The 17,513-nt window shown below is 39.3% G+C and overlaps 1 protein-coding gene across 6 annotated transcripts in view; it reads left to right on the top strand.

The window, feature by feature from the left end:
- SASH1 (SAM and SH3 domain containing 1) overlaps positions 1 to 17,513 on the top strand; it is a 1,153,074-nt gene that overhangs the window by 1,068,564 nt on the left and 66,997 nt on the right. For 3 of the 6 annotated variants that reach the window (XM_089668628.1, XM_089668627.1, XM_089668629.1), the window contains 2 exons: positions 6,968 to 7,100; positions 10,061 to 10,872. The exons of 2 other annotated variants lie outside the window; for them this stretch is intronic. In XM_089668628.1, the coding sequence (XP_089524754.1) occupies positions 6,968 to 7,100; positions 10,061 to 10,872 (945 nt within the window). The remainder of the gene's footprint in view (positions 1 to 6,967; positions 7,101 to 10,060; positions 10,873 to 17,513) is intronic. One more of the 6 variants, XM_089668630.1, reaches the window with a different exon arrangement.

Below are 17,513 nucleotides of genomic sequence, written 5' to 3'. Positions count from 1 at the left end.
CTCCCTTGTGAAAGGGACCTAAAGTGTATTTCCACTTTTGCAGCCAAATTGGGATAACACCTACTTTATATTTGTTACATGTTCTCATTTGCATACTATAAATTAAAAAGAATTAAAAATAGTTGCTCTTTTCTGATAACTTCAGCACTGAAAAATCTTACTTGTTTTTCTTTCTTTATAATGTGGCTGGAGAGCTGAGTTTGTCATAAATAACCCTGGCTGTACTGTGCTGTGTGCTGGCAGAGCTTATTATCAGTAAACTAGATTTGAACACTGTCCTTCCTAACAAAGGATTACAGATTTAGAAGCTTGCCTTCTGCATTGTGTGTTTTCTAGAAAGAAAATCAGCCTACCCTAAACCTTGATATTAGGACAGACTGACTCTTACATTGTCCAGAAATGTTTCAGTCTGTCATGAGGCCTTCTGAGAATCTAAGAAATATTTTTTTTACATTTTAGGAATGCTGTATGAATTGGAACATATAACAAACATAATGGGAAAATAGAAATACATTTTAAAGGAAAAGTAAAGACAAAGCTTTTCATTTTTAGGAATGGTTTAAAAAAACCTTCTGTTTTTTTTCATCTGTGCCTCATTAGGGAGATTTCCCTTTACTTCCTTTTCTGCAGACACAACAAGAAGCAAGAGAAAATATGAGAGAAATGCCCTCTTGGACAGTTTTCATTGATTGAAACACATGTCTGTATTGAACGGTTCCTCCTCTGTTCCTTTTGGCATCTCAAAATTTAGGGTTTTTTTTTTTTAATTTTAGTCCAGGACAAATATGGAGTGTGTATCACCTTAATGGGGACACAGCAATAAAATCCTCACAGAAGTTCTAACTCGCCACTCTGTCCAAAACTAAAATAAAAGTTTTTGCTTTAGATTTACTTTAAATCTGCCGGCCAGGACACCTGTTTTGATGACAACAGTCTAAGAAAGGAGTGCCTCTCATTTTGTAGAGATTTCCCCTTACCTCTAACTTCCTGCTTCATCCTTGGGACAGGAAATTAAGAAAAATGGAACGGGCAGTAAAATAACTGACAGAGGTTTGGCTATACATTTTAAATAAACAATATCTCTTTTTCTAGGTGAGCTAGACCTCTGTGTAGTTGCTAATAGAGCCTGCAATTCTGTACAGATATAAGTAATGTAGAAGAGGCAGGAAATGTGTGTCATTGTTTTTGTAAGCCAAGCAAGTGCTTTTGGTCCCAATAGAGAATTGACACACTGACATACTAATTTTGCACAATCTGTTTTTTATTAACAACCCATATGCAATATGCAATGCAAATTATAGATCATATCTGAAAATTGTGGCCAACAATTCAAAATCTCCTTACAGATTAACAACTGAACACAGTGATAATCTAAAATGAATCATTTATAAAATTTAAATGTGTTCCCTATTTTGACCTAGATTTCCATATGAATTTAGTGAATGCCTTACTATGTTAGTGCTGTTTGAGATTTACCATTTTATCCCTTCCCAAGGCAGACATGAAAAACTTAACTATCATATAAGTAATAAATCTATAATGCATGAGTTTAAAGAAAAAAAATTTGATTTCAGAGCTGTCCAGTGGCATGTTAGTGATACATTAGTGATTCTGATACATAGTTAAGTATAGTTACACTCCTAAGGCCTGATTCTTTTGTTACACATTTCATGGAAAGTTGTTGATGCTTGTGTACATAAACCCATAAAAAACCTACGCATAAACCGGAAGAATGTGATGAAGTAGAACATAGAATGTTGAGTAGAGCATTTTCTAACTAGATATACAGAGTAGAGTATTCTATAGAACATCTTGTAAACCATGTAACGCATACATACGGTGGCAAGCAAAGTGGGCTCTAACACCCAGCTGCAGCACATATGCAATCTGCCTTGCAATACATTCAGTGGGGCCAAGAGGAGACTTTTAGACCCTGCGTGTCTCGTTAAAGAGAACCTAAAGAGAACCGTCACATGCCTGAGGAATGGGTCCTGTGAGACTCAGAAACGTTGCCTTGCTGTAACTATGCGATCACTCATTAAAACTTTTGGACCCATATTGGTGATCCTTGGTGTGCTGGTGACATTCTCCCTCCCTCAATAAAGAGAACCTGTCACCTAAAAATCATCACATAGGGGACTTTGTGTCCTCTATGTGATGAAGAAAAAAAAAAGAAAAACTTTTTTGGCAAAGAAAAAAGTTACACCCAAGCCCCCCCCCTCCAAAAAAAAATGAGGCACACACATACAAATGTAAAATGTAAACACATGCGGCGGAGGCGCCTATGTGTGAAAATGTTGATTGCAACACATGTTACGATTATGTATTGCCACGCACACCAGAGTGAGAGTAATAATTCTAGCACAAGATCTCCTCCGTAACAATAAACTGATGACCTATAAGGGCTTTTGAAGTGTCGCCTATAGAAAATATAGGGTGCTGAAGTTTGTTGCCATTTTACAGGCACACGCAAATTTAAGGTTTGACATGTTGGGTATCTATTTACTCGCTGCACCCTCGTCTTTTATATTTTACAAAAAATATGGGTAATTTTTTGCGTTTGCCCCAACATTCAGTTTAATTAAAGAAATTTTGCATTTCCTAGACCTTTGGAGTAATATTGTGTGACATAAAAAAATTTAAGCTACCTTTATTTTATTCTCTAGGGTGTTTGCTTTCAGAAAATGTATACTGTTCAAGTGTTTTGTGTAATCTTCACGCCTAAAATGATTTTTTAAACGTGCAAAAAAAATGCAAAAACAGCTCTTGCAAAAAAAAAAAAAGGGTTAAAGAGCTGTCTCTCATATATGTGAGTGTGTGTGTGTGTGTATATATGTATATATATATATATATATCTTGATATATTGTGTACTTGTTCAGTCAGATGGTCCTTTAAACACTTCTGTATAAAGTGGCACGAGCCATGCTGATATGCTGATGCGAGCCTCATGATGCTCATGAATGTTGAGGAGCGAACTGGGCAGGGCTGAGATTGGTGAACCCAGCAAAAAGTTTACTAAACCCAAACATAGTGTCAATCCCCATTAAAAAGGCTATGGGAGCCAATTCTTGTTTTTTTTCTGCTTTTGTTAAAAATCGCCATGGATAGCAGGGCAAAGTCTCTGGAGATATTTCCCAATGCATGAAAAGTTTAAAAAATACTGTTCAGCTGGGTCTTTTTAATGCTGCTTAAAGGACAACATTGAAATACTTAAATCTTTTAAATTACATACTTGGGCGAATGTCTTAAATGTGCATGTGAGGTTGCGCAGTAGTACAGCATATTCTTTTAAGATTGACTTTGTTTTTAACAAACACTAGAGACTTGTACCCTGTAATGATTCACATGGGGTTAGTGGAGCAGATATATTGGCAGAGGGGAGACCTTCAGCTTGCAAGGAAGGCTTTGCCATCCCCACTTGCAAACTACCCTCCTACACACACACCTACCTCTCTTAGCCAGCCAGGCTTTTATAAATCTCTAGGAGGACCCAGCCCCATTTCTCTTTTTTAAAAAGTGTGCTGGCCCTTTAACAGGAGAACAAAAACGGATGAAACCCCACTAAAATTTAACAAAGAATTTTAAAAAATTCAAGGATATTTCATTCAGTAATAAAAGTGGAATTCTGCAATTTTTACATTTTATAGTAGAAAATATATGTAAAGTAAAGATGAAATGGCACCACTGCTCCTGTAACAATACTGGCAGAAACCCCATAGCTCACATATAGCATGTGCATTGGAAACAACAGTGAAATATTTCATTTGATGTAGAATTACTATTGTTTTTTAACTTCCACATTCTTTTAAAGCTGTGCTGCTTTAAATCAAGGGTAAAAATAACTGACCATGTACTGTGAATTGTTATAACAAAAAGGCGTGATTTTTCAGAACTTTAGAAATAGGTCATGGACTTTTTTCTTCTGTTGCTCAGACTTGATTGAAGGAAATGTACAGTCAGGGGTGTATTTACCACAAGGCAAACAAGGCACTTGCCTATTGTGGCATTTTTCAGGGGGGTAGCACCTCCCTCTTGAAGAAGGGATGAAAGAAGGGACATGTGCACCATGGGAACCAGGTGGGATCTGAGAGAGGCTGTGGGCTGTTTGATGGTGTATGTAGAACTCGCTCCTGGGGATGTCCAGAGCTGTGAAGATGAGTGTCTCTCTATAGGCGGGGAGGGGTATTGGAAGGCTCTCCCAGGTGTGGTGCAAGGGTGTTGTTGGTCAATGTCATTTCTCTCTTCGCGGGAGGGGGAAAGGGGGGGTTGTGTTGGTCAGTGTCCCTGTGGGCAGACGATTTTTGTGTTGCCTAGGGCAGCACAAAAGTTAAATACACCACTGTGTACAGTACATGAAAATAAATGTCCTCTAGAACAACTAGTATTTTTTTATGTATTTATCTTTTAATTTGGAATATCACCAGATACTGCAACAATTTTGTTTTATTTCAGCAATGATTTCACTTGCAGATGTGTTTTTTTGCGGATACTTATATCAATAAGGAATAACAGAATTATTTTTATTAAATTGAACATTTTGTTCTGATAAATACAGTGCTGTAATGAATTGATTTGCGGCACAACAGCACTGTGATATGCCTTGAAATTACTGTAATATGTCTTAGTTTCATGATAAATATATTTTAAGTGCAGAAACGGAAGTATCATATTGTATATAAATTGGCCTTGCTACAAGATCTTTGTTCCATGTTGCTACATCTGCTGTCACTGCTTCTGGAGGAAAAATGCATTTTTTTGTTATTGTTTTATTATATTTTGCTCTTAAGGGGGAACATCTGGGATACAGCACATTTGATCAAACAAAAAAATGGATGAAATAAATAAAAAAAGTGACATGAAGTTGGGAAATATCTGGTCTATGGTTATAGGTTTACAGCCTTGTTAGCCAATTGCTCTTTGTTGTGGGAATACTGAAGTTTGCTTTTTCAAGTGTAAAGCTGGCTATACACCGGCAGATCCATATTCTATCTCAGCACAGTATAATATCTTAACCCGTAGCAAGCTTGCACAATACCCCTTGTTGTCGTGAATAGTTTTTCTTACAAACACTTTTCTGATTTGGTCACATGATTCTACAGAACTCTTTTAGCATGTTGGTTGTTTGTGTCTGATGAATATTTTTGTCTCCATATGCACTTTTTAAATTTGTTGGTTAAACCATACACTGAAAACCTATATAAAGCAGAGCTTTAATTTGTTGGTTGAGTTACAGATATCATATATAGCCAGAATTGCTTACACCATGGAGCTTCAGTCCTTAAAGTGTTGGTAAACCTTTGCAAGCTAAAATCATTTGTTACAATTTTTATAAAAAAGGTACCTGCAATAAGCCATTGTGCTTAATTTGTTGTTACCCAGCAATTACTCTTGGTCTACTCTGGCTACTTTTACTGCTATTATGCAATCCATGGTGACACTCAGACCCTGTTTAGCTGATTGACTGTTCAAGTGTTTAGAATAGCAGGATGCCTCCTAGACAGGATTTTATAAAGGGGTGTGTCCATTCCTTACTGGATGTAGTCATTTCAGATAGTGAGTGGTGTTACTGACTCCTGCTCATAGAAAATACAATCACATATGGGACTTCAAGGTTTCCATTAAAGCGGTTTTAAAGGCAGCCCCAGACCTCCTCTTCTGGGGTCCCCCACCAATGATCTTGGCTTCTCCTCCTCTGTGTCTGTTTCCATCACAAGTGTTTACGATTGCTTTAAGCCCCCCTCCTCATATATGTGAATATCCTATGTGAATGTCAGAGCAGCTTATAATAAAGAAAAGCCTTACATTCACAGCCCATCCCACAACACAGGAACTGATTACTTTGAAAGTTCAGTTCGTAAGCATAGAAATACCTCTTACTAAATGAGGGCAAACATGAAAATTGTCAAGGTTTAGGTACATTGAAAATTTCAGTTAGTGTCCACTCTGTCAGATTAGTTCTACAGCAACACCTCAGGAATAAGATGAAAATGTTGTCTATTTTCCCTATGCCATTTTATCACAGGCGATAAATCACCACAGAATCACTAATTCACTTCCCCTTCTCCCATGGCATCATTCTGTCATTGCCAGAACCAGTGAGTTGTCACTTTGGTGCTGCTCCATTTGTAGTGAGATTCTGCAGCATTAAATCCAGCAAGGTTGTGATTTCTGTCCGACAAAGCGATAAATGCATAATGATTTTTATATTCAATGCCATACATAATTTGTTTGGATTTTTTTATATTGGGCAACAACAGTTGCGTTACGTAGATGTAACTTATAATTTACTTTTACTGGTCCTTTTATGTGAATTGTGTGTGATTTACATTTGAAATTCCATTTTGGTTATTGCATTTATGTGCCATGTGTTGACTTCAAATAAAAAAAAAAAGTAAAATCAACTCTGTTATCTGACTATACCAAACATTTCTTGTGTTTCTTGTGCTTGAGGCTGTTACCTAACTTTTTTTGGTGCTTAATATCTGCCTTTTTGCTTTCTGGGATTTTGCTGCCTTTGTAAATTTTTTAAATTGATTTCTACATCTTACATCAGATATCATGCTGTCTGAATGAGTATAAAGCAATCTGCTTTTCTAAGGCTAGACCTGTTTTGTGGACCTGCTCTAGGTCCTTATTTTCATTAAACTCAGAATGTAAATGACTTGAGACCCCTGTATTTTTCTGTTGACATTTGAGACTACATTTGAGAGAAAAATTGATTAGGACTAGGATTAATGCAAAGCTTTGCTGAGGGAGAACAGCAGTTATCATTTGCAATTACAAATATTAGCCATATTAACCATATTTTTTACAGTTTTTTTGTCAATGTGGCCTTACGTATTGCTAAATAAAGTGTTGCCATTGAGGCAGCAGCATTTTCAACACATATGAGTGAAATCATTACCATTTATACTTTTGCTTTGTAGTTCTCGATCTATTTGTGTGTATTTTCTCCTTCCCTACTAGTCGAGAGAACAATCTGATGAAGAGTCTGAGGAGTCGGTGAAGTTCAAGAGGCTTCACAAGCTAGTGAACTCTACTCGAAGAGTCAGGAAGAAGCTTATCAGAGCAGAAGAAATGAAGAAACCCAATTCAGAAGGTGAATATAGTCAAAATCAATAAATGATGCTGAGAAAATCCTGTATTAAACCAAACACACAGAAAATTATTTATAATTAGTTGCATTTGAGAGTCTCTATCCTAAACCCACTTAGTTAGGGTAGTCTGGTTTACAGGGTCCAGCATTTGCCTCAGCATCTACGGTAAGTGATAATCCTACATTTTAAATGCATTTAAAAGTTGCCATATGTCTAGGCCAGTGAAAACATGACCACACAAGTTTTAGGACAGCAGAGACAGCATATACAGTTGCTGTGTGTTCTGTGCTAGATTTAAAGCAGGGGTCCTCAAACTTTTTAAACAGGGGGCCAGTTCACTGACCCTCAGACCGCTGAAGGGCCGGACTATAGTTTAAAAAAAAACCAAAAACTATGAACAAATGTGGACTGCGGACATACAACGGCAGTGGGAATACTGGGCCAGCCGCTCCATAAGACGCACAGACTTTTCCCCCAAGTGTGTCTTATGGAGCAAAATAGTGCCCCATCATTGGTGTCAGTGGGAGGAATAGTGCCCCATCATTGGTGTCAGTGGGAAGAATCGTGCCCCATCATTAGTGTCAGTGGGAGGAATAGTGCCCCATCATTGGTGTCAGTGGGAAGAAACGTGCCCCATTGTTGGTGTCAGTGGGAAGAAACATGCCCCATCATTGGTGTCAGTGGGAGGAATAGTGCCCCATCATTGGTGTCAGTGGGAAGAATCGTGCCCCATCATTGGTGTCAGTAGGAGGAATAGTGCCCCATCATTGGTGTCAGTGGGATGAATAGTGCCCCATCATTAGTGTCAGTGGGGGGAGGAATAGTGCCCCATCGTTGGTGTCAGTGGGGGAAGGGGATAATGTCCCAACATTGGTGTCAGGGGGAGGAATAGTGTCCCATCATTGGTGTCAGTGGGAAGAATAGTGCCCCATCATTGGTGTCAGTGGGAGGAATAGTGCCCCATCATTGGTGTCAGTGGGAGGAATAGTGCCCCATCAGTGTCAGTGGGGGGAGGAATAGTGCCCCATTGTTGGTGTCAGTGGGGGGAAGAAAGTGCCCCATCGTTGGTGTCAGTAGGAGGAATAGTGCCCCATCATTGGTGTCAGTGGGATGAATAGTGCCCCATCATTAGTGTCAGTGGGGAGAGGAATAGTGCCCCATCGTTGGTGTCAGTGGGGGAAGGGGATAGTGCCCCATCATTGGTGTCAGTGGGAGGAATAGTGCCCCATCATTGGTGTCAGTGGGAGGAATAGTGCCCCATCATTAGTGTCAGTGGGGGGAGGAATAGTGCCCCATTGTTGGTGTCAGTGGGGGGAAGAAAGTGCCCCATCGTTGGTGTCAGTGTGGGGGGGGATAGTGCCCCATCATTGGTGTCAGTGGGAAGAAACGTGCCCCATCATTAGTGTCAGTGGGAAGAAACATGCCCCATCATTGGTGTCAGTGGGAGGAATAGTGCCCCATCATTGGTGTCAGTGGGAGGAATAGTGCCCCATCATTAGTGTCAGTGGGGGGAGGAATAGTGCCCCATTGTTGTTGTGGGGGGAGGAATAGTGTCCCAACATTGGTGTCTGTGGGAGGAATAGTGTCCCATCATTGGTGTCAGTGGGAGGAATAGTGTCCCATCATTGGTGTCAGTAGGAAGAATAGTGCCCCATCATTGGTGTCAGTGGGGAAGGGGATAGTGTCCCAACAGTGGTGTCAGTGGGAGGAATAGTGTCCCATCATTGGTGTCAATGGGAAGAATAGTGCCCCATCTTTGGTGTCAGTGGGAGGAATAGTACATCATTGGTGTCAGTGGGGGGGAATAGTGCCCCGTCATTGGTGTCAGTGGGGGGGATAGTGTCCGAACATTGGTGTCAGTGGGAGGAGTATTACCCCATCATTGGTGTCAGTGGGGGAAGGAATAGTGTTCCATCGCTGGTGTCAGTGGGGGGTGGAATAGTGCGCCATCGTTGGTGTCAGTGGGGGGGAGGAATAGTGCCCCATCATTGGTGTCAGTGGGAGGAATAATGCCCATCATTAGTATCAGTGACACCAATGATGGGGCACTATTCCTCCCAGTGACACCAATGACACTTAACTTGCTGACCCCTGGTTGCAGTGACCCCAACCATACCTGGTTGCAGCATCACCATCAGCACGGCACACTTACCTGTCAGCTGTCCTTCACTCCGACCTCTCCCTCACTCGATGTTTGCGGGGCCGCTCGGCTCTTCCTCCTCGCAGGTGATTGGCCACCTGTGTGCCTTTCCTGAGCTACAGTTCTGGTGCCCAATCACTGGTGAGTAGGCGGAGCCGAGCGGCAGGAGTGAGGGAGTGGCCGGAGTAAATGAAGGAGCAGCGCTTCCTGGACTGGATCGTCGCGGGACTGGGACCGGAGCCAGGTAAGGTACAGCAGCCTCCTGCCCACCCCTGTACTTAGTGTCCCTTCCTCGCGGAAAATACGCCTCTGCCGGCGGGCCGGATAAATGGCCTCGGCGGGCCGCATGTAGCCCGCGGGCCGTAGTTTGAGGACCCCTGATTTAAACCCTTCCTGTAACATCAAGGTAACATCATAGTGCAGAGATCACTGTGAGGTTACCCTCCAGTTCGTATTGGCTTTCTGAGGTTAGATCTATAACTTATGGTTATTATTCATTTGCTTCTTTTGCTCATCTCACTTATTTCAGTTTTCAGTGAGCATACGTGAACTTACTCACTGACTGTTTCTGCACCATTGAGATCTTAAAACTAAAATTACTGGATATTCTTTCCACCCCCACACTCAACTGTTGCAGTTTAAAGTGAATAAGTAAAATCCATAAACTGGATCCTCATTAGATAGAAAGGGGCACTTAGGGGCAAGTCAGCAAGTGATTAGTCTGTTGCCCTGCCTTTTATACTGACAGCTTATGCAATAGTGATAATGTCCCATGTTTTATAACCTTCTAGGTGGACTTATAATGTTTATTTCCTACAATAGGTCTGGAAGATGTAGTTCACAGCACTCCCATTGTGGATGATAAATCCGCACTTTATTCTGGAGTTCATAAGAAGCCACAATGTAGAGATAATTCGCTGGAAAAAACACAGACAGAAGATAGCTCCTATTCCGTGTCCCCATCATCTGGAAACCTTGAGACAATGAGTGTTAACAGAAAACTTGTAAAGACTTTGAGCAAATCTGATAGCAGGGGTCTCATCAAACCCCCAAAGAAGATTGGAACATTTTTTTCTTATCCAGAGGATGACAAGTCCCAAAAAGTCTCTCGCTCCTTGACAGAACGAGAATTAAAGAAAAGCTTAGGCTCTTTAAATCACGGGGTAAGTACAGAAAATGTTTGCTTTTATGACAGAAACAGGAACAAGCATCACCTTTTGGTTTCTTTGGAAGAGGTACAAAACATCAGAAAACAGATACGACTGAAGAAACTTGACTCTAATTACTCATGTGCTAGAGCTTTTCTCTGTCAGCGACCAGCCCGGAAAGGAATGCCCTCCCCTGCCTGTGACCAACAAACTTTCCGCCAGAGGTGTAGAAGTGGCAACAGTGTCTTCCCTAACCGAAGGCCACGAGGGCGAACAGTCAGTGAATTTAACATAACCTATGTGGTGGAGAGGAGTCTGTACAGTCATTTGAACTTAACCCACCTTGTGCGCCCTGTAAGTGACAGGACTCTTAGCAAGGCCGAGAAGAGATGTCTCTTAGAAGAGGAAGAGGAGGCTGAAAGAAAATGGGCTGCTACTGTCGACCGCTGTACTAAAAGGGTTCTCTTGAGAATCCACCAAAAGTCTGTGAGTCGAAAGGGTTGATGTTGATCCTCTATCTCCCACTGAGTTGCAGTCAGAAATCATTTTGCATAACCTCACCCACTTATGACCTTCACTTTAGATGTGCTCATTTTTCCTACAACTGGTAGATGCCAAAAAAATCTCACACGGAATATGTCATAGTACACAGTTTAATGAACTGTGGATAGTTTCAAAAGTGCAAATAGTGCCCCCTGCAAATACACTGGCATGAATGTGTTACTAGTTTACACATTAGAAAAGATTTTGTTTTATTATCTCAACGTCTTTGTGGAATTAAGTTTCCTCATAGCTGAAGGAGTTGTCTGGAGCTGGCAATGCTTGCTACAGTGCTATATAATTCCATAACCTCTTCCATAGTTAAACAAACATTTTAGTAAATAGTATTATTATCCAGAGTGTACTTGTGGAAATACCTTAGGGAAGTCAGCATTTAATTCTGCTGTATGACAGAGACCCTTATATTCCTCAAAGGTTTGTTTTATCACTTAACAATAGGTTATTGCAGCTTCATGATGACTGTCATTTAACCTCTTTTTGCTTCACACATACCAGAAGTCCATAACACAGTGAATTAGCAATAAAGTAGCTTTTGCTTATTCTCTTCAACAAACTAATTTTTTCTGTATTACACAACCCCTCTTTAACACAAGCAGGAAACCGCACATTAACTGGAATGACATTCACTGCTGATTTCAACTTTTGGGAGATACTGGAAATTCATATTTTGTGGAAGTGGTCATTCCATTTTCCATTTTATTTTCAGACAACAATGCATGCTAATGGTTTGAATCATGCCATGTATTTATTGCATTACAAAGATTTTTGTATTTGGTTGCATGTACATTACTTCACAGATATTTCATCCAATGTTCTTATAGCAGGATGGACAGACAAGTCATTCCCTGCATAGCTCTACTCCTGAAATAGGTCCCTTATGCTTGTGAAAAGAATTATAGATCAACAAGTTAATTGGGGTGTGCCTTTTGATAGTCTTCTTATTATTTCGGGTCAGATGCCATTTTCTCTTAAGCAGCTCCACATTGATGTATTTTATCAGAATAACCTAGATCGCTATGAAATTCCTTTATGGGGTAAACTAATAGAATTAATGTTTTTATTGTGAATATTAAAATGAAAATACTCTCAAGATTATTATGCTGAAATACAGAAATCCCAAGTGTGAAATCCAAGCAGATGTAAAATTTTATTTTATTGCAGTTAGTTGTTCTTTTTTTTTTGTAGGCTAGCTGGTAAGTGTGCTGGGAAATGTTAAGTTTATATAATGAAGTTATGTATTTATTTAAAAAAATCTTAAATGTGTTTTACAGGCTGCTAATGTAAAAATCTGAATCTGCCTTATTATTAGGTTTATTTAATCCCCTTTTACAGCACAATTCAAACTGGGAAAGGAAGGGTCAACACATAAAGTCAGCCAGTCTTTGCTTTATGCATGTGTGGTGAAAGGACATGCTAAGGGTGGGAGGGAGCATAGCAATGACTTAATCTGTGTGGTGTAAGAAACCAGTAGTGACAAGGATTTTGTCCCTTTTGGTTTCTGTTTGATGATCATAGTCCACTACCGGCTTGTAAAGCATCCAATCAAAATGATCTCGGTTTTATCAGATGATTTTGAGGGTTATTACAAAAATTTTCATGCAAATGCAAGAGCATACATAGGTCTTTACGCATATGTAAATGGTGATCGTAAGGTTTGACTATGAACATCAGTGTTAAAACAATAATTCTAGCAATGGACCTCCTGTTTATCTCTAATACTGGTAGCCTGTGAAGGCTTTTAAAGCATAGACTATAGAAATTTTTAGGTACCGTAGTTTATCACCATTCCACAGGCATGTGCAAATTTAAAGTCTGACATGTTAGGTATCTATTTACTCGGCATAACATCTTGTTTTGTATTTTACCAAAGGAATTGGGTATTATATTGGTGTTGATATACTAAAGGAAAATATACTGTGCGCTGCAAGTGCATTTGTTCCAGAGCTTAGTAAATGAGGTAAAGCTTCACTTTGCAAAGAATACCTAAACTCATGCAAGGAAAATAAGAACAAAAACCTGCATTTTTGCATGGACATGATTGCATGATAAAAATCAACAGAGGTTCCCCACAGATCTAGAGCAACTGCACTTGCAGTGCATTTGCTTTCTCTGCTTTCAAAAGATATATTATTTGGGGGACCTAAGCAACTTTCTAGCAAAAAAATTATAAAACAAAGATTCTACCAAGATTCTAACATGTGAGAAAAGTCAGAAATGACCATGTTTTGAAGTGGGTAAACTGAGTTATCTTAAAAATATATATAAATACTCACACTCCCCATTAATCCAGCATTGGTCTGCTGTGATCCTCTGTTCTGTGGTGCACACTGGGTCTCATGCTGCTATCTTTGCAGCTGATGTCATCAATAGCCGGTTGTCTCTTTATGATTCAAGCAGCCACCCCCTGATGACACACCACCAAGTCTGCCCTCCTCATGCCTCCCGTGATATGTGATCTGCATAGGAAGCTTCAGATGCAGAGGAGAGAGGACATGACATTCTCGCCTTAGCTAGAATGGGGAAATTCCCCATTAGCGAGATTCATCCTCTCTATTTGTCCTGTTTACCATTATCATTGAAGGTGAAAGTAAAAGAAAATGCCAAATTTTGGGCTGTTTCCACAAAATTTATAGAGGAGAAATTTTCCCATGTGATCACTAGTGACCTGGGGGTCTCCAACGAATTCCCTTATTTTAAAGGGATTTTCTCTTACTTCCTTTTTGGTTATGTGATAGGAAGTGAATGTAAATCTCCCCAATGAGATGCAGATGGCGAAAAAAAATCTGACGGGTTATAACCTCGTCCCTCCGGGTGGACGCCATATGGTGTCCTTTCGGGCATGCACAGTGTGTATGCCCGCAGAGCCGCGCAGCGGCGCGATCTGTCACCGGCCGTGTACCTCGGACACGGCCGATGAGAGATCTGAGTAACGGCCTCGTTGCCGGTACCATGTGACCTGCTGTAACCAATCACAGCAGGTCACATGATAGTTGTATACAATGGATGGCTTTCTTTCATGCCATCCATTGTATACTAGTGTATCTAGCTGTGAATGATCACAGCGATCACATGCACAAGCTGGGCCAATCACAGCCCAGCTGTGTCATGTGATTAGCCGTGGCCAAATCAAAGCTAAGCACAAAAAAATAAAAACCCTGAATGAATCGATGTCATTCAGGTAAGTGCTTGCTTATAGCAAAGTAATTCTTTGCTGTAAGGAAATTGTGTAAAAAAAAAAAAAATACTGATCACTTCCCCAAAGTAGTACAATGTTACTATGGTAATATTGTACTACTTGGTCATAGTGAAATATGAAAAAAAAATCTTAAAAAAAGAAAAAAAAAGTAATAAATTAAAACTAATAAAAAAATGTAAAAAAATTATATATTTTTTTTTCATACTGTCACCAGTCAGTGTCCCTGATCACCGCCATGCCAGTTATATGATGACCCTGTACTGCACTGGTGACAGTATGTAAAAATAAAATAGTGAAAATAATTTTTTTAATTTTCCAAAAAATTATGACAAAAAAATTACAACTTTAAAAAACTCGCCATGCCTCTTATGAAATATGTCAGACTGTCTACTTTGCAAAAAGTGGTCATTTGGGGGATATCTGTACTGTTCTGACATTCTTGGACCTCAAGAAATTAGATTGGCTGTCAGTAATTCAGGATTGATCAATATTCAGATATATACCATAGTTTGTGAACTCTATAACTTTCCTACAAACTAAATAATACATCCTAATTTGGGTTATTTTCACCAAAGACATGTAGCAGAATACATCTTGGCCTAAATTTATGAAGAACAATTATTTATTTGCAAACTTTTATAACAGAAACAAAGAAAAACGTGGGTTTTTTTTTTCAAAATGTTCTGTCTTTTTTTGTTAATTTAGCAAAAAATAAAAACCCCAGTGTTGATTAAATACCACCAAAAGAAATCTCCAGTTGTGTGAAGAAAATTATAACATTTTAGTTTGGGTACAGTGTTGTATGACCACGCAATTGTCATTCAAAGTGTGATAGCGCTGAAACCTGAAATATGGCCTGGGCAGGAAGGGCGTAAAAGTGCCCGGTATGGAAGCGGTTAAGATTTCTTTCTGATCTAGAAAGAAGAGGATGTTTCCAAATTAAAGCATGTATTCCTATTTTAGGACTTTGTGCATAGAAATATGGTGGAAACATCAAACCAAAAGAGTCTTTATGTTTTGAATTGAATGGTCAAGTGAACCTTTGTTACAGCTGAATTTCAGGAAACTTAAAAAATTTGTTTGCAGTGGGTTTGCACTTGTACTGCAAGGGTTAGACACTCATTTAGGTCTAGGGAGCATGTAAAGGTAAATTTGTTTACCCGATTCTCTGCGCTGCTGGACCGCTCCAGCAGTCATAGATCCTAACGTCATCAAGACTGATATAGGGTCCATAACCTTCTGCATCAGATATGATGATAAGTTAAGAAGATGTTGGATTTGAAGGATGGTCCTTTCCCAGAGCACGGGGGAGTGTCTTCTGCTAGGGGAGTAAAGGATCATTTTTTTTAAGTTTCTTGAGGTTGGACTTTTAAGTTTTTACTGCTGTCTCTGTACCTAATGCAGATATTTCTCAAAATGTGTGTAGTCAATAGGACTGGAAGTTGCATGAAATCTATCCAACCGGCACAAAGACAATAGTAAAAATCGAACTTTTAACACACCCCACTACTTCTAAAACAGCAAAAAAAAATTCTTGGAGATTTAAATAAAATTTTGCAGCTCTGTGTCAGAATGTTCTGATTCAGTTTTGACTCACATGAGTTATTATGGAATCCCAAATTAATTTAGAAAATATTTCTGCTCATCCTTGGAATATTTACTCAATTCTGACTAACAGATGAATCGTGGTATGGCAGACTGCAATAGGGACAAACACCATCAGCACTTTCTAAGCATCACCAGTCTTAAAGTTTTAACACTTTGGAATCTCTTGTTGAATCTTGCCTAAAGTGTTCTGTATATATCTCATAGCACTGATAAAGCTATGGAGCCTTTGTTCCACATTTTGTAAGGGGCATAGCTTGAAATAGCTTTGAGCATTATTCTGGCTATGATGAGCAGAAGTTCCCACAAGAACATATCTGGGGACATTTCTTATGGTCTTCTGTAGCGCAGGACCCCATTGTTGTGCTTGTGCTACATGCCTAATGACCTAAAGCAACCCAATAAAGGATTGGTTAAAAGAATTTTCTAACAAACAGTAAAATATGTGTGAGCAGTACAAAGCATTTCCAATGATAGAAAAGCAATCCTTATCAACCCCTAGGGTAATCCAAAGCAGATCGTTGCCTTAGTGTCATATCATATCTCAGATTAGAGATGGGATTAGACCGTTTATGGTCACCCTTTAATGGTCAGCTTTTTTTCTCACTAAAATAGCATACATTTTTAAACTGTATCAGTACTTTTTCAGATTAGTTTATATTACTTGGTAATTTTACATGCTTGGTAATTTACCTAGTTTAACTAGTTTTGCTTCAATAAACAAATATATATATAGAGAGAGAGAGAGAGAGAGAGAGAGAGAGAGAGAGAGAGAGAGAGAGATGCACAACATCATTTAGAATCCTTTTTGCCGTGCTGTGAGTTTTATTACTTTAGCTCTGTGTTTTGTGGCAATAAAACCTCACATATTCAGCCAAGTTACTCCCCCTTTGTTGTGTAGTGGCACAAATCTGTTTATCTCCCTAGTGTGGTTACAGTCCTTTGTTAAAAAAAAAAACTGGCTTTTTCTATTTCCTCCAGCTGCCTAGCATGTTTACTCTTCACATATATTTCTCTAGTGTTACAGAGAAGCCTAAACTGTCTTGCTTCTCCCTGATCGCTTGAACAAAAGACCAGCTGAACCATCCATTTCTTGTGTCAAACAACCAGTTTAACAAAGTAGAATGTCTTGGAAGGTACCAAAGCAGTGGTATCTCTCTGGCACAGACTATGTACAGACTATGTTATTGGCCGATTATACCTGGCTGCTGTGGGATCAGAGCTTTCAAAATACCAAATGTATTAAAGGTAAAAAACATAATTAGAAGGAAGCACAAGTGGTCGAATATGGAAATCTTGGCATTCTAGGCCTGGTATGTCATCTTAGTTGCAGTTTTATAACAATGTTTTAAATACCAACACAGCAAACTCTTTTTAAACAAGTGGTTTATTTAGGAAACAAAAGCAGCAATTGGTTCAAGATGGGCATCTCATTGAGTTATTTTTCCCCTTTAAACTTTGTTTACTGCCATAGGCTACGTTTAGGCTGCAGGCCTTATGGAAAACTTGAAGTAATATATTTGAATTACAACTTTAAACACCATGTTTTAACATTGTTAATTTGTTTCTATAGTGAAATGTGTTAAGGAAAGCAATCAAATGTACAAGATACAGCTGTGCTTAGAGATTCCTCAACACTTACTGTTAAAATATGTCTTTGAGCTTTCATTTATATGGGAAAATTGTAAAAGGAGAGTCAGGATTTCAAATCCATGCATATCTTTTAGATTAAAACTAGAACCCGGGGTAGGACTTCTGCATATAA

The sequence above is a fragment of the Staurois parvus genome, unplaced genomic scaffold (genome assembly GCF_062004578.1).
Source record: "Staurois parvus isolate SC_StPar_1 unplaced genomic scaffold, SC_StPar_1.0 ptg000059l, whole genome shotgun sequence".
Lineage (NCBI taxonomy): Eukaryota > Metazoa > Chordata > Amphibia > Anura > Ranidae > Staurois > Staurois parvus.
Note: the sequence above shows the minus strand (reverse complement) of the source record. Positions and strands in the feature narration are given on the sequence as shown.